The sequence below is a fragment of the Triticum aestivum genome, chromosome 4A, assembly GCF_018294505.1.
Source record: "Triticum aestivum cultivar Chinese Spring chromosome 4A, IWGSC CS RefSeq v2.1, whole genome shotgun sequence".
Classification (NCBI taxonomy): Eukaryota; Viridiplantae; Streptophyta; class Magnoliopsida; order Poales; family Poaceae; genus Triticum; species Triticum aestivum.
The window spans coordinates 548836133-548856753 of NC_057803.1; the positions used below are offsets into that span (position 1 = coordinate 548836133).

General features: G+C 42.6%; 1 protein-coding gene across 1 annotated transcript; it reads right to left on the minus strand.

Annotated features, from left to right (window-relative positions):
- Nucleotides 1–14640: 14640 nt before the first annotated feature.
- LOC123086883 (flavin mononucleotide hydrolase 1, chloroplatic) lies at nt 14641–18439 on the minus strand. The gene is made up of 7 exons (XM_044508703.1): nt 18129–18439; nt 17545–17620; nt 16443–16494; nt 15932–16046; nt 15798–15868; nt 15024–15111; nt 14641–14940 (listed from the first exon to the last, which is right to left on the minus strand). Exons 1-7 carry the CDS (start codon nt 18362–18364, stop codon nt 14799–14801), a joined length of 780 nt encoding a protein of 259 aa, XP_044364638.1. The 5' UTR covers nt 18365–18439; the 3' UTR covers nt 14641–14798.
- Between the last annotated feature and the right edge of the window lie 2182 nt (nt 18440–20621).

Here is a 20621-nt window from a genome sequence, read left to right on the forward strand (position 1 = left end):
AGTTCTCCCCAACCAGAAGTCACCTCACCCGTGCAAGATGACAATGACTTTGAGGCCCAGCAAACTCCATCTCCGCAAGCGTCGCCAGCATTACACAGGCTTTGCAAAGGACCAAGGCCCCAAGTCACTCCCACTGTGCACGTGTCAGAGTCTGAAGCCAAAACCGCTGAAGATATTCCGGCTGCATCAGCCGATGAAAGAGAAGAACCAAGAGTTGAAGTTGAAAGAGTTGCTATACCCCCGTCCCACCAAGATGTTGTTCTCGAGGAGAACATGTCCGACCCTCCAGCTCCTGAAGTGGAGGTTAACAATCCTGAGGCGGCCACCAACATCAACACTGAAGCCAAAGACGTTGTCATGGCTGAAGCTAATGTGGCGCCTGAAGCTACTGCGGTGCCAGAAGTGCATGCACCTGAAGCCACTGCAGTGCCCGAAGCCAATACTGAAGCACCTGAAGCCAATGTGGCCCCTGAAGCCCCGATCAACGACAATATCAATGCTCTTGTACCCCCTCCAAGACCTCATACAATTGAGCTAGCATTTGATTGTGGTCAGCCTGTTATGGTCCGATGGCCCATTCTGGTTCCTCCACCTACCGCGGGTCCACAATTTGACTATCATATCGAGCACAGACCTCCCGTTCAGAATCCCATGTCAAGACTTCCATGATTCCTAGGCACTGCAACTTCACCTGGGGTCTTCAATGTGAATGGCTTCATGGCACACAACACCTTCTTCAACAGTGCCAAGAACCCTTACACCAAACCTCGCATTTCATCAGATCGGTTCTGGAGCTATCAGCAGCGCAGCTACTATTCCTGCGTCTTATACAATCAAGGGCGCATATTTCCACATATGCATCTCGACACTGAAGCTATAGCTGGCCTGCCCTGCCTTGAAGAAGCGTTGGATTGCTTCAGAGACGCTGGACTCCTGTAGTTTGTCACAGATAAGGAACACTGGAATGAAGAGCTTCTGCTACAGTTCTATGCAACTCTTCACATTCGAGGCTACAACAGAGATCCAAAGACTTGGGTCCTTGAGTGGATGACAGTCAATGTCCATCATGAAGCCAAAGCTCTTGATATCATTGAGCTCACAGGCCTGCCCACTCTTGGTGAATACTATGAGCCAGGTTGTCAACAACACTAGAATGCTTTGAAGAGCATTTTTTAGAAACCAGAATCCAACATGAGCCAAATGTTGAGCATGATGAAGCCTTTGCCTCACGATGTTGATTACCCATCTGAATTCTTTGTTGAAGACCTAGAGTATCTGCCTCACACCATTTATCACATCCTCAGAAAAACTCTATGGCCTATCAAAGGACATTCATCTGCGGTGAAGCTTGAAGGAGCAATGAAGACTTTGGTTTTCTACATCTTCAATGGCATCAGCTTAAATGCTCAAGACTTCTTCATTAGGCAGTTGGCTGCATCTGGCTCCGACATTTTGGTCTGAAGTTCTATGCACCATGGGTAAGGCGCCTTATCAAGCTTCACTCTGCCATTAACTATCAGCCGTCTGCGCGTAATCATCTTGTCTTCTTGCTAGAGGTTGATTCATCTGTTGAAGCTATTTACCCAGAGCCTGCTAAGGATCTCATTTATCTTCACAATGCTGATCACCAAAGCTTCACCAAGCCCATTGAAGGAGTTCAGGAAGTCTCGCATGTTTATCCCTTGGCTGGCAACACATGTGCCCCTCGCGCTCAAACTGACGCCACTGGTAGCACCACTACGCAAAGGCCTCGAAGGTGATCTCGTGTTCTCAATGACCGAGAGCTTCTCGTCGCGCTACACCAGAAACAGGACAAGCATCACAACTGGCTCAAGCGTCAGATGCAAAGCCTCTTGGTGGATGTCAACCGCATATGCAATCTTGCCACCAAGCATGCCTTTGTCACTCATGAAACCTGTCGGAGGTCGTGGAAGAGTTTGACTTTGCTTAGTGCTGAAGCTGATCTGGAGGACGATGGCTTCACCGAAAGATTCAAGTTTGACTTAACTCCTCCACGGAATGCTCACTTGCGTCGGACTCCCTCACTTGAAGACTCTGACTATTCGTCCTCAGCTGCGACAGTGAATGCCAGAGTCATCGATGACCAAGATGATGCAACTTCACCTCCTCCAACTTCAGCGTGTGTCGACACTGCACCAAGTTCTTCTACACCACCGGACCTCAACGACGACCCTGCTGCCTCGCCTGCACCTCATGGGAACGAGTAGGTGCTCTATGTCTTTAAACCTTTTTGGTCCTTACTGACAAAAGGGGGAGAAGCATATGAGTTGATAGTCTTCAAGCGGGTCCATATGGGTGGTTGCTTTACCTTTTGCTACTTTTGCCAAGTGCTTACAACTCTTGCTTTTCGATACATTTGGTTCTTTGAGTTGTAACACTTCAACTCGATGGTCGTCTGCTACTTATTTGCTATTCTGTGATGCGATGATAAATTCCGCATTTGCGATGATAACTTCCGCACTTAGGTCATTTTGCAGACGTCCATTTTTCATTATGCATATCATTATCTTCGTTACATCAAATCATGCATGATGAATTGCCATCATAAGTTGAAGAGGATCTCCACAAGTACAACCTGCCATGTGCATTTGCATTCCAAGAGCAAATTACTTATATGCACATCTTCAGGGGGGCCTTTGCCACTTATGAAGACAATACCCTATCCTTTACAATTTCACATATTTTATTCCCCATTGAAAACTTCAACTAGTTTGTCATCAATCACCAAAAAGGGGGAGACTGTAAGTGCATCTAGTGCCACCCCTAGTTGGTTTTGGAGTATTGATGACAAACCTGGTTGAGGGACTAATGTGTTTGTGAGAATTGCAGGATAACACAGGTAGAAGTCCCTCATTGATTCGGTTTTCCTACCAGAGATGACCCCTAAAAATGTATGAAGACATTGAAGTCAAAGGTGGTATGTGAAGACATTCACATTGAAGACTATGACAAGAGAAGACATTGCGTGAAGACTATGGAGCGCGAAGACTTAGTTGTTTCATCGTTCTTTTTCTTCTTTGTTGAGTCATAGGAACCACCGTACTGTTAAGTGGGGTCCAAGTGAACCAGTCAGAATGACTGAAGTGATGCTTAACCAAAATCCTATGTCTTCGAGCGAAGACAATGAGAGCAAATCTTATCCAGAGCTGGATAAGTCAGCTTTGCTTGTAGCCCAAGTAAAGTTTCCGTGTGGGTTTGAAATATGACCGTTGGAACACGTGTCAGTTCCTTAGTGACCTAGGGTCATTTCGGACAAATCAGGTCGGGTTGCCTAGTGGCTATAAATAGCCCACCCCCTACAACCATAAACGATTGGCTGCTCAGAGTTAGTATACGGCTTTTGTCGTTTGAGAGCAACCCACCTCGAAGCCTTTGAGAGAGAATTCCTTGCGAGGACAAAGCCCTAAACACCCAGAGCCAAAGAGTGTTAGGCATCACTTAAGTCTTCCTGTCTGTGTGATCTGAAGACTTATTACACTTGAGGAATGTGAATCCTCCAGCCGGTTATGCATGCGTTCTGAGCATCCAAGAGTTATTATGGATCGCCGGTGAACGAAGTTTGTGAAGGTTTGGAAGTCTACCTTGAAGACTTACCAGAGTGATTGGGCGAGGACTGGGTGTCCTTGGCTCAAGGGGAATAAGGTGAAGACACGGTCTTTTGAGTTGAATCTCAGCCTCCCTAACCAGACGTATAGTTGTCACAACAACTGGAACTGGTCCAACAAATCATTGTCTTCAACGAGCCACTGGTTCCATTCTTCTCATCTCTTTATGTGCTGATTGGTCCTTGTGAAGTCATTGCCTGTTTGCATTAGTTATTTGTCTTCACTGTGTGACTGCTTGTTCTGATTGGCTTCATACTATCTTCCATCTTGATCTATAGTGCCTAGCTGTTATTAGTCTTTATGCTTTCATTTCATTGAATACTTGACTATGGCTAGCTTAGTGTAGTCTACCTTCCGCTGCATGATAATAGGTTTATTTCTATCGTTTGTCTTCGAAACTTGCATGTTTTGAAAACTTTCATAAAAATCGCCTATTCACCCCCCCTCTAGTCGATCACTAGCACTTTCAGGAGAAAAATGTATAGATCATAGGCTTCGAGAGAGAGCGTTGCTTTTTATTCTCTCTTGCTTTGGTGGTTGAACTTTATTTGCTTTGCTTGTTTGAGATACTTTCTGTCCTGTGATACTTGGATGATCATGTGTGTTTAATCATATGCTACATTAATGCTTGTTGGATGACATTATTCTTTTATCCCTATATGATCATTCACTTTGCTTGGTGATGAGTGCATGTATTTAATTATTATCATTTTGAGCGCTTCACCAAGATATATGTGACATGGAAGAGTAACCCATGAGCCTAATTCTTTGTCCATTTGCAGTCCAAAGCAAATCATAAACTATGCACAAATTTAGGGGGAGCTCTTGCTTTTCACATACTTCTCAAAGCGACAATGTTTTTCACTCTTATTATCATTTGTCGAAGCTTTGATCTATATGTTGTCATCAATTACCAAAAAGGGGGGATTGAAAGTGCAACTAACCCTAGGTGGTTTTGGTAATTCCTAACAACATATAGCTCATTGAGCTAATAATATTCCAAGATTAATATTTTAGGAAAAGCTCAATGAATGGCATGACATGGATGAGGAAAGTGGACCCCTCAAAATACTAAGGACAAAAAGATTGGCTCAAGCTCAAAGCTCAAGACTCTACATTTTATATTTTAGTGATCCAAGATCACATTGAGTCTATAGGAAAAGTCAATACTATCAAGGAGGGATGAGGTGTTGCTTGATGAGGTTCTTGCTTCATAGTGCTTAGTGATATGCTCCCAAACCCTCAACTACCTTCCCACATCCACATATGACCTAAACCAAAAGTCAAACTCGGCCCCACCGATTCTTTCTATCCGGCGCCACCGAGGGGCGGAACCTGGGTAAAACCTCGCGTCCCTCGCCCCACTCAACCCCTTTCAAGCTACCACATAGATGCGTTGGCTCACGACTAAGTCCTCATAGTAAGAACATCTGCCATGACAAATCTACGACAGTCTGCATTTCAAAAGTTGTACTTGCTTTCAAATTTTGTTCACCATTTAAAATAATGTTTGCGTTTTCAAAGTATGTTCTGGGATTTGGAAAATTATTCACGTTTTACAAAAAAATGGAACATTTCAGAAATGTTTGCGTTATAGAAAATTGTTTGGATTTTCAAAAGATGTACAATTTTTGACTTTTTTTACAAATTCAAAAAATATTCGGAAATTTAAATTGTATTCGTAGTTTCAAAAGATGTTCTGAAATTTAAAATTTGGTAACGTTTGTCAAAAAGTATTCGTAATTTCAGACGGGCGACAGACATATGCTTAAAAGAGAAAACGTGTTGTTTTTCGTTTCCGAGGAGGCACGGCCGTGACTCTTGCGAAAGCACACCCATGCCTCTCGCGGAAGCAAAACCGCGACTCTCGCAAAAGGAAAAAAACAGAAAACACATTTTTGTTTTGTTTCCGAGAGGCACAGTCGTGCCTCTCGCGAAAGCAAAACCGTGACTCTCGCGAAAAAAAAGAAAACGTATTTTTTTCCGTTTTCGAGAGGCACGACTGTGACTCTCGCAAAAGCACAACCGTGCCTCTCGCGGAAGCAAAATCGTGACTCTCGTGAAAGGAAAATAAACACGTTTTTTCGCGCAATTTTTTTTTCAATTTTTTTGTCGGAAAGCTAAGGAAGACCGGTGAAAAATCAAAACGTCGAAAAACCCCGAAAAAACCCGTTTAAATAGCCGAAAACACGTGCGAAAAAATAAAATGAAAATCCGGAGGGAGCGCCCAGAGCGCGACACTTGACGAATGGCTGAGAGCACGCCAAGTGGCGCTGATCATTGCGAGGCTCCCGAAGGTGCGCTTGTTAACTAGTGGCTCCCCTAGTCAACACTTCATGTGCCAGACAACGAACTGGCGTGGGCCGGCCCATCAACGTGACGTGCTTGCTCACCACCCCCTGTCTCGTTTGCTCGATCAATGGTTGGTCGATCGATCATCGACTTCTAAAAAAAGACTAGCAAGATGCCCGTGCATTGCACGGAACATCAAGATGCATTTTTTTACAAAACACATGTTGTGATTGACCCATGCGAAAGTAATCCCATGTGTAAAAACTAATGATATCTCGAGAAAGATGAGAGATAAGGTAAGGAGGAGTGGGGCGTGGTGGTGATTGGTGGTCGGACTGAGCGGAAACATGGGGATGAAAGACGCCGGCAGCGGCCACCATGCCAGATTGTTTCAGAGGCTTCTTTTTTTAATTGCTCACAATAAAGTTGTGGAAGATAAGGATGAACGAGGGAAGGCTTTATCTGCAAATGCGGAGAGAGGTGCGGGTATCTTTTTAAAAAATTATCATAGTTTGCTTTCTATCCGTCAGATATAGATCGGACGGTCTATATTACAAGATGGCAGGCACACCATCATCACCAACTCGGTTTTTTATAAGAGTAGATATTCCGAATTTCAAAAAAGTTCACGAAATTAAAAAAAGGTTTGCTGATTTGAAAAAATGTTCATGAAGTTAAAAAACATTCAAGGATTTGAAAATGTTTCTAAATTTAAAAAGTTAACAATTTTCATTTTTTTTGGTTAGAATAAGCCACAAAGGGGTGTGCGTGCGTACGTGTGTGTGCCCGGGATGTCGCGTGAGTCTGAGACGTGCGCGCGGAGCGGAGGCTTGGGTAGGCGCTACGTCCAACAGCTACAAAATCGGCCGCGTCGTAGTTTGTTAGTGGGATGCACGAGCGATGGATAAAGGACTGCATGCAGTGGTTTTTTTTTTTTGAAAAATAGCAAATCCGTTATTTAAAGCTCCCAGCTAGGGATTTCGTCTGATACAACCTGCAAAATGCAGTCTGGTGGTTCATGTAACCAAACCTTACATAAATTATTTGCGACTCCATGCCTAGCTAACCGATGTGCAGCAACATTAGCAGATCGGCTAACCCATGTGATCTTCCAGCGTTCTCTCGAAGTCAGTATCTGCTTAACCTCCTCGATGATCGGTCCCAACTCAGATAGATCCTTCTCCTTGTTCCTCAGCTTGCAAACGATCTCCTTGCAGTCCATTTCAATGTGAAGGTTTTGTACATTGAGCTCTGCCGCGAGTTGTGCTGCTCTTCTACATGCATATAGTTCTGCTCTTGCCGGGTCCTTGCATCTAGGATAAGCACGGCATGATCCTCCCAAAAAAGCCCCCTCCTGGTTCCTGACCACAACTCCCGCGCCTCCCATCTCCCCCACTTTGGACAGAGCACCGTCCACGTTTGCCTTAACCCACCCATCATCTGGTGGTTGCCACTTCTCCCGTTGGCCCTGAGTTGCTTGCCTGCTCTTTCTTCCGTGAATGGACTACCACTCCTCCATTAAGTGCCTTACCCTTTTCACAATTGCTTCCTCTTCTTCAATTCTCTGACCTTCCCTTGCATTGTTCCGTGCTAGCCACAAAGCATACACCCCTTGGACCTGGTGATGTGCACTGGGACCCGATCTTTCGATGAGAGAGGATAACTACGATTTTGGGTGGGAGTTGACCCTCACGATCCGGCTACCAACCGTACGGGAAGAATCGTACACGATTGATATCCACGGCAATCGTTGAACCAACTCCACGGCGTTATCGACCGAGCCAACGACGCGATCGACTTATCCACGAAGGATTTTTCCTGCAAGCAAATCGAAGAACATGCAAGAAAATAATAGCTAAGCAATCTCAAAATTGCGAATATGCTAGATGGGATTAATCTCACAAGATGGGGTTCCGACAGGATGTCTTGACGGTCCCACTAGCCGCTACAAGCGAAGACAAATAAAAGTAGCAATAGCTAAACTTTTCTAAACAAAACCCGAGTCTAAACCCTAACCTAGACTAGCTATTTATTAAAGAGGTACAGACGCAAACAAGTACGTAGATGTGTTCCAGCCGGTCTGCTGATCGAAGGAAGTTGTGCACGAGTTGGACAGTACAAAGGCCGAAGCTGCAGGTCCTGATGTGAGGAGACTTGGCGCAGCCCACAATACATGGCCCACGTCGCTGATACTGATCAACGGATTCAAATCAAAAGGCCTTTGTTTCCTGTGCACTCCACGTGACATCGATGATGGATGGGGTGTAATGGATGGTTCGGCGGGCATGCATGCAAGGATGATGGAGCGCATGCATGCATGGATTGCTCCATCTGGTAGTTAAATAATATGTCCAAAGAAACGAAAGTACCTGGTTAATAATTTGTGATGTAATATTTATAGACGTTTCTATGATAGCTATGTCCACATCATCCTCCCTTCCTTAAAAACAAAGCCGTCCTCGGCTTTCACCTATGTCAAACACATCATAGAGCAAAGCAAAAATAGATGCAACATATATAGGCCATTCGAAAGGCGTTAGCTCATGAGGCTGTGATAAATTTGTGATATCACCATTCTGAAAATCGTGTTAAATTTTCTCATGGCGGAGCATAACATCATCATAAATTATATCCCATGTCGAGTCTATATATAAATTATGGGGACGCAAATGAACTTTCTGACCACCCGGTATGTCCAGATTATAAGTTGAAACACTCAACGGAAACATTTCAGAATTGACAGCAAGCATAGTGTGCATAGTATGATCCGTTGATTTAGCTTTTCCATCATTTACTATTTCATCAGGGGTCATAGGAAGCAAGTTGATGGTTTTTCCTTCAAACACAAGAGTATACGAATTTGTTCTGCCATGATGAGTAACACTATTATCATATTGCCAAGGTCGACCTAACAATAAAGAACAAGCTTGCATAGGTACAACATCACAGTCAATGTAATCACGATATGAACCAAGTGTAAATTGTACTCGCACACGACGTGTTACCTTCAACTTACCACAGTCATTGAACCATTGGATGTAATATGGATGGGGGTGTCTCGTAGTGGTGAGGCAAAGTTTCTCGACCATCTCTATACTCGCCAAATTATTGCAGCTTCCACCATCAATGATCACACGAACAAAATGCCCTTTGACAACAAACTTAGTTTGAAAAAGATTATGACGTTGAGGCATCTCAGTATGCCCCACCTGGGCACTAAGTACCCGCATGGTTACAAGGCTTGGGTATTGATTTGCCATCTCAGCATTAATATGTATCTCCTCTGTGTCATGCTCTTTGGTGTCACCTGCATTATTAGTGGCAAGCATAGCACGTGTATCTTCATCCAAATCACTAGCAGAGAAGTACTCACCATCTTCCCGCACAATGAATGTTTGTTTATTTGGACAGTCCTTCATCAAGTGCCCGCCACCTTTGCATATATGACACTTCATGTCTCTTGTGCGTCCAGACGAGGTGGTGGGTGCTAGAGATATTGCTTTCGAAGCCGCAAAGGATTGTGGATCTGATTTTGAACTTGTTGGGAATGCACCATTGTTCGAGTTATGTGGTGTTGCCTCGGTAGTGGGTGGGATAGTTGGAGAGTGTGTCCATGATGAGTGACGACCTGCAGAAAAGTTACCTCGTTCCTTGTTGTGTCGTCCCTGTACTTCCCTTTCAGCTTTACAAGCAAAATGAAACAAACGAGTAATAGAATTGTACTCCTTATAGTCCAATATATCCTGAATATCACGATTCAAACCACCTAAAAATCTAGCCATCATAGCATCGTCGGTTTCAACTAATCCACATCGCACTAAGCCAGTTTGCAATTCTTGATAATAATCCTCTACAGAGCTACTACCTTGTTTTAAACGTTACAATTCATTTAGTTTATCACAAGCATAATATGAAGGAACATAACGTTGTCGCATAGCTCGTTTTAAAGCATCCCAAGTAGTAGGTATATTATTTGCATTAATACGACAATATTCACTCCACCACATGGAAGCAAAGTTTGTAAATTCACTAGTGGCTGCCCTAACTCGTTGGTTTTCAGGAATATCATGACATGCAAATTTTTGTTCAACAGAAAGTTCCCAATCAAGATAGACATCTAGATTATATTTACCATTGAAAGCAGGCATAGTGAATTTAATTTTAGCACTAGAGTGGTCATAATCTCGAACATCATACCAATGTGGACCTCGTGCCATACCTTGACGGTTGAAACGTAGTTGTCGATGAGCACGATCATTATGGTGGTTGACCATTTGGTCGTCTTCTGTGTCACCAGAATAATCCTCATAGTTGTCCCCATGTTGCTCGACGCGGGGAGGAATTTGTTGGTGTTGGTTTATGGTGGCGGCATCAGTGGCAGTAGCTGGGTGTTGTGGATGCCCCATGGGCACACGTCGAGCTCGCGAAGTAGCGGCGCCACCCGTGGAGTTGCGAGGATCCGCGTTGTTGTTGATAGGGGTTGCAGTCCGCAACTCGTCAAGACATGACAAGATGTCCTTTAGCTGTGTGTTCGCAACACCCTGTGCATCCTCTATGGCCTTGAGCCTCTCTTCGGCCGCAATCTGAGCACCCTCAAGTTGGGCGAGACGCTCGCTGGTGACTTTCACATCCGCGGTGAGGCCCTCAAGTGTTGGTTGATCCTGTGCCATTGTTAGCGAAAGAGGAAAAAAACACAATGTATAATCCCTATCAACTAACAGGATGTGGTGGACAAAATTCGCTCACACTCAAACTTAGTATCAAATTCTTACTTGTTCTTACCAATGCAACAGGTGGTGATCGGCGCGTTGGTGTTGGCTTCAAACTACCGATGAAGATTGGATGGAGCGATAACCAGGAATCAGTAGAGCCGGAACCTGTACTTATTGGTAGAAAAAGTGTAGCTTGGCAAAGGTTTCTCAACTCACAATATCAGTGGCATAATTTAGCAAAAAGCAATGCAAGTTGAATAATTGCTCAAATTTCTAACTAGTCCTGGCAGTCGACTAGTAAGAGATAAAATAATCTAATCCCAGATATTGAATCAAATGAGTGGAAGCCGGTGAAAATATGACAGCTCTAAATAGCTAGATATAAGTGAGGTATAAATGGCAGTGTATGAAAACCTAGAGCAGAAAAATGTCCAGCAGATATCACGTATACGAACAAAGTAAAGTTTCTGGACAATAAAAGATATTCCAAAAGATGCTAACCGGCCTGAACTTTTTTGTCTTACTTCTTCTTCTCTGTTTTTTTTTTCCAATTTTTTTCCTCTTTTTTTTCTTGCTCTTTCCTTCTTTTTTTGCTCTTTCTTCTCTTTTTTTTTCCTTTGACCAGGCCGGTTACCAACAAGTATACACACGTAACAAGAGGATAACAGGATTAAACCAGAGTGTGCTACTAGAAGCGACCTGATTGTACTACTGGAGATATAGGAGATTAATGAAGTGTCAGATGCGTAGGTAGGCAACTCCAAACGTTTAACAGTAGTACTGGCTAGTGATGCACAAAGCAGACAGCAGTTAAGCGGCGCCAAGGAGCATAGGGAGCAGCTGCGCACAGGTGGGCGTGTGGGGTCGGAGTAATTTGCTGAGGCGTACATACGATGGCAGATGGATAGACTGATGTGTGATGAAAAACGAGTTGTTGGCAGAAGGCTAGGGTGACGCGCAGGCAGAAAAGATATGAACAAAAAAACTTCTCGAGATGTTCCCTGTCTAGTGGCCGGAATCTGGGACGTGCGCGCGGCAGCAGCGGAGCAATTTTTAAGGCGGATGAGACGTGGTGTACAGGTGCAGTTGGTGCGTGTGCGACAAACATGTAAACTTAGCAGATCAAGTAGACGGTGCGCGGCGGATGGATTGGTGTGGCAGAAAATATGGTGGACAAAAACAAAGTCGATCTAGTAGATAATTTGCTCTCGGACTAATCTAGACCAGCACTAGTATTAGATGAATGCAACCAAAAATTCAACTACACAAATACTAGATGCAAAAATTGCTAGAGGCTAAAAAGGTAGGTGCAGCGGATGAACTAATCTAATTTTTTTTGGCTTTTTGTGGGTTGTAGGACTAAAATCAATCTAATCTAAGAAAATTGTAAATCTCTCACCGATGAACCTGAAAACTGATACCACTTGATGTGCACTGGGACCCGATCTTTTGATGAGAGAGGATAACTACGATTTTGGGTGGGACTTGATGCTCACGATCTGGCTACCAACCGTACAGGAAGAACCGTACACGACTGATATCCATGGCAATCGTTGAACCAACTCCACGGCGTTATCGACCGAGCCAACGGCGCGATCGACCTATCCACGAAGGATTTTTCCTGCAAGCAAATCGAAGAACATGCAAGAAAATAATAGCCAAGCAATCTCAAAATTGCGAATATGCTAGATGGGATTAATCTCACAAGATGGGGTTCCGATAGGATGTCTTGACGGTCGCACTAGCCGCTACGAGCGAAGACAAATAAAAATAGCAATAGCTAAACTTCTCTAAACAAAACCTGAGTCTAAATCCTAACCTAGACTAGCTATTTATTAAAGAGGTACAGACGCAAACGAGTACGTTAGATGTGTTCCAGCCGGTCTGCTGATCGAGGGAAGTTGTGCACGAGTTGGACAGTACAAAGGCCGAAGCTGCTGGCCCTGATGTGAGGAGACTTGGCGCAGCCCACAATACATGGCCCACATCGCTGATACTGATCAACGGATTCAAATCAAAAGGCCTTTGTTTCATGTGCACTCCACGTGACATCGATGATGGGATGGGGTGTAATGGATGGTACGGCGGGCATGCATGCAAGGATGATGGAGCGCATGCATGCATGGATTGCTCCATCTGGTTTTAAGGCATAGTAGTCTCTTGCTTCTTTTATTCTTTTATTCCTAAGTATAAGTAAATCGCAACATGAGTGTAATATCATATTTCTGCGAGTTAAATAATATGTCCAAAGAAACAAAAGTACCTGGTTAATAATTTGTGATGTAATATTTGTAGACGTTTCTATGATAGCTATGTCCACATCACCTGGATAGCTTTTGCATCGTCGGATGCCTCAGCAAACCAGGTCAAGAGCCACTTTGATAATGCAGTCTGGGGGCTAACTGACTCCGGCGGGATCGCCACCGGCACCCCCATCTTCGATCGCATCATCTTCCAAAACTTCGCTGAGTGGAAACAACCCCAGAATATGTGGTAGTTGGTTTCTTTCCTCCCACATGCTACACAGCACACCCCGTCTTTGATTTTCCTCCTCTGAAGTTCAGCTCCGACGGCTAGCCCATTCCGAATGAGCCGCCACATATGCGTTTTAGCCTTTCCCGGAGCTACGGTGTCCCATAAGCTCACCCGCGACTTGTGCTCCGCCACGCTAGATGATGTTTCCGGTCGGCCCGTTTTCAGTTGTTTCTGGGTCATCCGCAAGTGGTATGCCGACCACACCGTGAAGACACCATCATTGGTGAAATTCCATGCAAGATAATCATCCATCGTCGGCCCTCCAATCGTGATCTTGTTAGTGGATGCATGCACGGTTTAGTGGTCTAATGCCGGTTAGTGCGTGTGTGCGCGTAGTGGCGCCCAGCATTATGGCTGGCTTGTGAGTGTGTGCATCGAGAGCTAGCTTGGGTATAAAAAGCCCCCAGTGTACTCGTTGTAAGTGTGACGGTATGGGCCGAGCTAGGGTATGTGTCCAGTTTAAAGAAAAGTGAGGCTGTTTATGCGGCTGAGATGCCATTCATGCGACAAGACGTTTGTGCACCGGAAAAAAAATCAGTATGCTCCTTCTTCCATGTTCGTCAGAGTGAGTGAGAGAGAGAGAGTGGAGAGCTATCCGGGTTTGCCCCAACATTTTTTACATATTTGAAAAAACTTCAGGAAACAAGTTTGTGAATTTGAAAAAAGTTTGCGGATTTTCAGAAAAATCTTGCAGATTTGAAAAATGTTTAAGATTTTCAAAAATGTTCTTGAATTGAAATTTTTATGGATTTGAATTTTTTTTCGAATTTGAAAAAGGTTTAGTAATTTAATTATTTCTGACAATTTCAAATGAAAAGAGAAAAAAATAAAACGAAAAAGAAAAAAGAAATGAAAAAAACTGGCCAAAACCCGCTAGACGCTATACACAAAACCAAAAACGGTTCAATGTTCATGGGCCGGCCCACTTTATCACGAGTTGAGTGCTTAATACGGTTTGCCTTTTAACAGCGCTAAAGTCACCCGAAAAAAAGGTAAAAAGGCGCTATAGTCACTGTATAGGAATCGGCGAAGACATCAACTAAAACAAGTAATTATGGAATTGGCGAAGACCCTGCCTCGTGACTGATTTACTACCATCTGAATACAACATGTTGCAGACATAAATGATCGACTGTTCATTTAATTACAAAATGTTTGTTTGCCTTCATTGGCGCAAAGGCTCATCTAAGCTTTGATAGATGGAAGTACTGAAGTGAATGCAGAATGATCTACCATTGTCGAGTCGTGCTCATGTTTGGCTGGCTTAGTTGCATATAAGTTAAGCAACTAACCACCACACTTAAACTTGGTTAAACATGATTTATTTTCATCCTGGATTGAGCTCATCAAAACGTACCAAGTTAGCTTTCACAACTCCCAAAAGCAATTGTCATTTTATTATCCTTTATTAATAAATTATGTTTACAGAGTACATATGTACAATTAACATATTATATATTTTTATAATGTAGTAGTGACCTAAAACGTCTTACATTTGTTTACGGAGGGAGTATAATATTGTGACAATAACAGCCCATCAAGCTTTTAACATACGGAGTAGTTCATAAAGAGACAGAAGGATAATTCATACGCATGAATCTTACATGAGCAGAAGACCAAACAGGAAGCCATGTTACTGAACTTCAGTTTCATCTTCAAGCACAAGAGGTGCCAATTCAACTCCCAGTGAGCACAAATCATTCTTTAGGGCCTCAGCATTTTTAAAATGCAAACCGACCATTCCTACACTAAGGGCCGCTTCAATGTTTACCATCCTGCAGCAAAAAAAATCCAAAACATGTCAAGTAATTTACATTGCCGCACAACAATAACCATTTAAATATAAAAAATACCAGACCTGTCATCAATGAAAATGCAGTTTCCTGGATCGATATTGAGATGATCCACGGCATGAAGGTAAAAATCTGGTGAAGGTTTGCGTATTCCTGTGTAACATTATGATAGAAAGTCCAAGTCCAAGATTAGAAGCAGCCTTTTCATTCGATAGATTCAGCCTATGATGCAATCACAGAGTACGAGAATAACCTAGCATGAAAACATAGTAAGTACAGTGTTGCTTCATTATTTAGCTGATAATAAAAACATATGTTTGCTTTAAGCAGAACTAACTAATGAAGGACAGAATTGTTAAGCAATTTCTACATACAGTTCAAACATCTCAGGTATATATCAGAAGGGCTCCAATTCCCTGACAAACAAGATGTCAAGGAACAGCCTTCTATTTGCTCTGTAGGATGAAAAAACTATTGGCTTGAGATTGACAAAGCTCCAAAATGGCTAAACTACTGCCTATCAATATCAGTTATTAACTAGCTCAACATGTTACTGAGAATTAATAAGAAACTATAAGGTCCAATTGATGGAGTGTCAAATTCTGTGCAGTTTTTAGACCTCTTATCCTCTCAAGGGTAAACAAACTTAAACTCTTAATTAAAATGATGACTATGTTCTGTGAATACTGAATACTACTCTACACACTACTAAACCAATATAATGAAGCTATTCATTCCATTGCATAAAGAAATGGAGTTCATATGAACGATAAACAGTAAACATTTACCAAGTATTCATATTTCATCCAGAGAAAGGAAAAACTGAGATAGATTAGTACCGATGTGACAAGAACAGAATGTCCATGACAAATACTTCGACAGCTTTAACTTTTCCTCAATCAACTGGTACCTAAAAATCATATCTGAGGAACGAGTAATTGTGTACATATGTATCAAGAAAGCTGGAACTTACCACACTGGATAATTTGTAAAAGCATGCACTTCATAGTTGTTTTGCTTTAAACTGCAAAGAATATCTTCAACACCGTCAACATACTCGTATGCTCTCACCATGCATGCTTTCAGACCTACAGGGCATACAAATGGATTACAAAAAGAATCTTCTTCTAAGCAAGAAAAATAGTACTCCCTCCGTCCCATAATGTAAGACGTTTTTTCGCACTATACTAGTGTCAAAAAACGTCTTACATTATGAGACGGAGGGAGTAGATTGGAGATCAATCAGCTAGGTTATTTTTACAAAACCTATATCACGATTGGTGTTCGTACAATAAGGGCACCAAACTTCTGGGTTCATATTTTTAGTATTGAAAACCTACTAATGTAGGTTATCAGCAATTTCGTGACGATCGATATAATCAGGAAATTAAGTTATTTATCCTTGAAGACAGTGATTTGTTTATTACTATAATCTTAAAGGGGAGCCTGTAATCTCAATGACACTTCTACTTTGTGCTTCTCACCTTCCAAATCAAAAGATCTGCCATCATTGAAGAATTTTTCGGCCAGCTGGCCCTGACAGAATAAAACATAATGGTGTTTAACTCAAAGAAGAAGTGACAGTATCAAGAGAAGATCAGTCATTTATAATAGAGAAATGTTCATATTTAACATCTGGTCGCGATTATGACCGATTAATAAAATATAGAGGGAAGAAACATGACAACCGTGGATGGCTTATCTCTCTGTTGTTAGAGGTGCAATGAAGCAGATTATTGCAAGCAATTACCTAGTAGCAGTTTCATTATTCCAATGACAAATAAACATATTGTTTCACGAATGCGAACAAACAAACATAAGCCCCACAAGTCTCTAAAATAAAGCCCCGCAAATAATTAAGAAGTAGTAGGGCTTTTGTACCAAATTCATCATAAGATGGTGTCCATGCAATGTTATAAGCCACAAATCAACTGCACAAAGATATATCAAGTTCGTATTTGATAAAAGTCAATTCCCCAGTGCTGCTCTTCAAACAATTAAGTTTTGGTTCCACACTGCTGCTCTAAAACAAAATTTGATTCATAAAGAACCATGTGGTACCTTATCATTTAGTTTATCTTTCTCTAATGCGTTAGTTTTGTTTTATTTGCTCTGCATGTCTATTTCGTGGGCGTCAGGTCAATGCCCGATAGCGCAGGCAAGCACCAAGCTAGGAATCATCCTGTGCAGGAATTACTATTAAAATCAGTTAAGGACATAAGTATAGTAGATATCTATTTGGTTAGGAGAGTGATAGGCTTGAATGGAAGATAAAATATGGTTTGCTAGGGAAGGTGGGATCCTATGCTAGGCATCAAGCTGAATCTTCCCTATATAAGTAACACCATGTACCCATATGGATGATCCAATGAATGAGAATAAACTAGCCAAGATATAATCCCTGTCCGCAACCTTCTCTTCCTCCCACCCCAGGTACCATGGCCACCCAACCCTCGTTCCTAGGCTGTACCCCCAGTCTTGTCACATTCATTGGTCTAAGTCATATTTGTACAATATTACTGATCTGGAATTAGCAGAAATACCATCATATAGAGAGAAAATAAGTCAAGCTTCTATAGTTCTTACCTCATTAATCAACCCCATCTCAAATTCGGACCATGATGTTGGATGCTTGCTTTCTAGGAGTTCCTTCATGGACATTCTAGAAGAAAAAAAGTAGGATCAATTAGAACGGAATGCAATATTGATAAAGTGGAAACCAACAGACTTAAATAATACAACAAATAAGATACTAATTCAACAGATTCCTTGAGGTACTGAAACATGAGTGCAAAATATAAAACATCACTAAGGAATAGCCCTCAACAACCCATAACACTCTATTCTGCAGTACTGAATAACTATTTTTTTGGTATCACGTTTTACATATTTCAATTAACTGGTGTATCGTTCAGCAATTCCTAAGTAAAATTCCAGTAATTCAGTAGCGGATACAGCACATCTTAAGCGAAATTGCCACATAATGCATGATCAAAATATCTAAAAACACCACGCGTCCGGGCTAGCTTCTTTGCCCACGTCACCACCAAGAACCAACCACGCATTCCGTCGAACATCTAGTCAGCGGGGGCATGCCTAGACCACACGAACACATGAATGGATAGCGATAAACCAAGCTGAGGAATAAGGAGTAGGGGCGTGTACTGAACTGGAAGAAGGAGGGGATGTGGTGGTAGAAGGGGTCGCGGACGACGGTGTCCATGACGTCGAATAAGAGCACCGGCATCTTCCTTGGGCGGGACGCCTCCGGCTCGGCCGCCGCCGTGGCCGCGCGGGCGGGGGCGGAGGAGGACATGGCCGGCAGTCGCAGCGAGGAGGAGGAAGCGCGGGAGGTGGGTTTGCCGAGGGAGGCAAGGTAGGGTGCGCGAGGGAGCAAGGAGACCATCAAGGCAGGAAGTGCTAAGCGAAGCGAGCAACACGGCTACCTGCAGGCCGACTGGAAACGACGGCCAGAGAAGCGTCTGCCACCAAAAAAAAACATGTTAAATTAATTTACTCTCTGGTGTTTCTTTTATATAGTTACTAGTAAGCATGCACGTGCAAATGTACATCTAGACTAATATACAAATATATGTGAGAATTAACATGCAGTTTCTTTTTAAAAAATTAGGCAAACAAGCCTGCTTACGTGCTAGGTTTCCATGGTATTTGGAAAAAAGAAAAATAAGGTCTACATGTAAAGGTACTTCAAAAGTGTGTTCAGCATGTAAAGCAAAAACAACTCGGTACATTTAACCACACCCAAAAGTGTGTTCAGACTTCACAAATTTGAACAAAATGTCTTAAACTTATCCAAAATTATCAGTAGTATATTAGACAAACAAAATTGGCATCATTTAGGCATTGTTAGACCACCATGGGTATACCATATGTTGAAAATCAAATAAAATGGACAGAACTTAGTTTGGCCTCACATTACAGAATTGCACACATCACATAAATTTGGTGTCACAATATATAAGTCTCACACATCATTATCACACATTGCAAAGCAAAAGGTTCAGAATCCATAAGTCTCACACATGAGCTCAATCCAATGCCATATTTCAAGCGCAACATTGAGCAGAACTGTACAAGATATACACAAGATCATAGGAAGGAAAAGACTCTCTTGTAACCAATCCTTGCGGAAGTCTTTGAATCCTGAGAGGTTGAACTACAGGTAGGAGCTGGCTGCTGATCTTGCTGACTGAAGGCCAAGCGAAGCACAACAGGTATAGTATTTTCTTCTCGCATTCGTGTTACCTCCATTATCTTCTTCAAGTAGTAGATCAATGATGAGAACCTCTGGGTAGCCATAAAAATACAACATTAGAAAACTTATACTACGTGAAGGTTCAAAGAATATGGTTGTATATAGAATAATAAGAAAGATAAAAATCTGACATGTGATCAACTGAACATACGGGTTGTTCTCCAATATACGTAGAATCTTTCATATGAGATTGATATCAATATCCGGAGAGCGCTTCACCCTATGTTCCAAGGCTTCATCCGTATCATAAATATATAGTTGCATATGTCTGGGTCTATGACTACCTGGTACAAGATGGTCCAGACGATGGTACAACTGACCATGAGCACGAAATATACATACGCCAGTTCTTGCCGTGGCGTTGACCCGTTGGTCAAGGATAACTCCAAGACCTGTCAAGGAGAAGTGGGAGTTGAAATATCTAATGTGTTGTCTAAAGTACTTTCATCTTTATCTACTTGACTTGTAAACAATTGTTGCATCTCTTGAGGAACCTCCAGGATAAATACCTTGACCTTGCCTTTCCTACAACAGAAGGTTGGACCTTCATACCAAATGACGCTTCCTCGGTAGATGGTTAACACTCTTCGACACTCACACCGGCGGTTGCAACTGTCGTTTTGAGCCACCGGAAGAGAAGTACTCTCGGAGATTGGTACCATAGAGGCTGAACCTGTTTAGAAGAAGAGCTGACAAACTCATAAACAAAGGTGAAGATGTCTCATTAATGTAGTAGTATTTGAAGGTGTTTTTACCAGGTGAACATAGCGAGTTAGAACTCTGAGGTACTTCGACAGTAACACTGTGTGCGTGCATGCATGTTGGTTATGTTGCTCCAAGGGGTACACTCCTTGGATCCTAACGAAGCAGGTGCCTCAGCTGGTTGTGTGCATGTTTATTGGAGCGAGGGCATCCAAATGTAAACATTACAATAATACATCATTTGTAACAATCAGCTACGACAGAACACATCATATCGTGTGTACTTTGCACAGTTTCAGTCATGTATAGTAACCTGCTCCAGAATAACACATGATGTGAATCCATTGATAATGTATTTTTTGGTTGTCATCATTATTAAAAAAGCAGAGCCAAACAGAAGATATTACGTTGCCAACCAAAGCATGTCATTCACGTAGGCCACAGGCTGTGCATAGATGTAGACGATACGTGCATGATCTAATGAGCGACAAGTTTGTCATACTGATGGTGAGGACAGTGACTTCATCAGCGGGTGCTCTGGCTCATCGTGATCCGGCTTCTGCCGCTGCACAACGTGGAGGTACGCATGGTTCTTGTCTTCTTGAAGTTCCATGGCACATGCTCCCTCCTGAATCCCAGAAACGAGTTAATGCCCATGTACAGCCCACATCCGACCTCTGCACAC

Excerpts from the sequence above, each read along its gene's own strand:
- LOC123086883 (XM_044508703.1), bottom strand. The coding sequence starts at position 18,364 with ATGGTCTCCTTGCTCCCTCGCGCACCCTACCTTGCCTCCCTCGGCAAA. Across the intron at positions 16,047-16,442 it reads CAGATCTTTTGATTTGGAAG|GTCTGAAAGCATGCATGGTG; the intron begins GTGAGAAGCACA and ends TATGCCCTGTAG. Across the intron at positions 15,112-15,797 it reads ATTCTGTTCTTGTCACATCG|GAATACGCAAACCTTCACCA; the intron begins GTACTAATCTAT and ends AATGTTACACAG.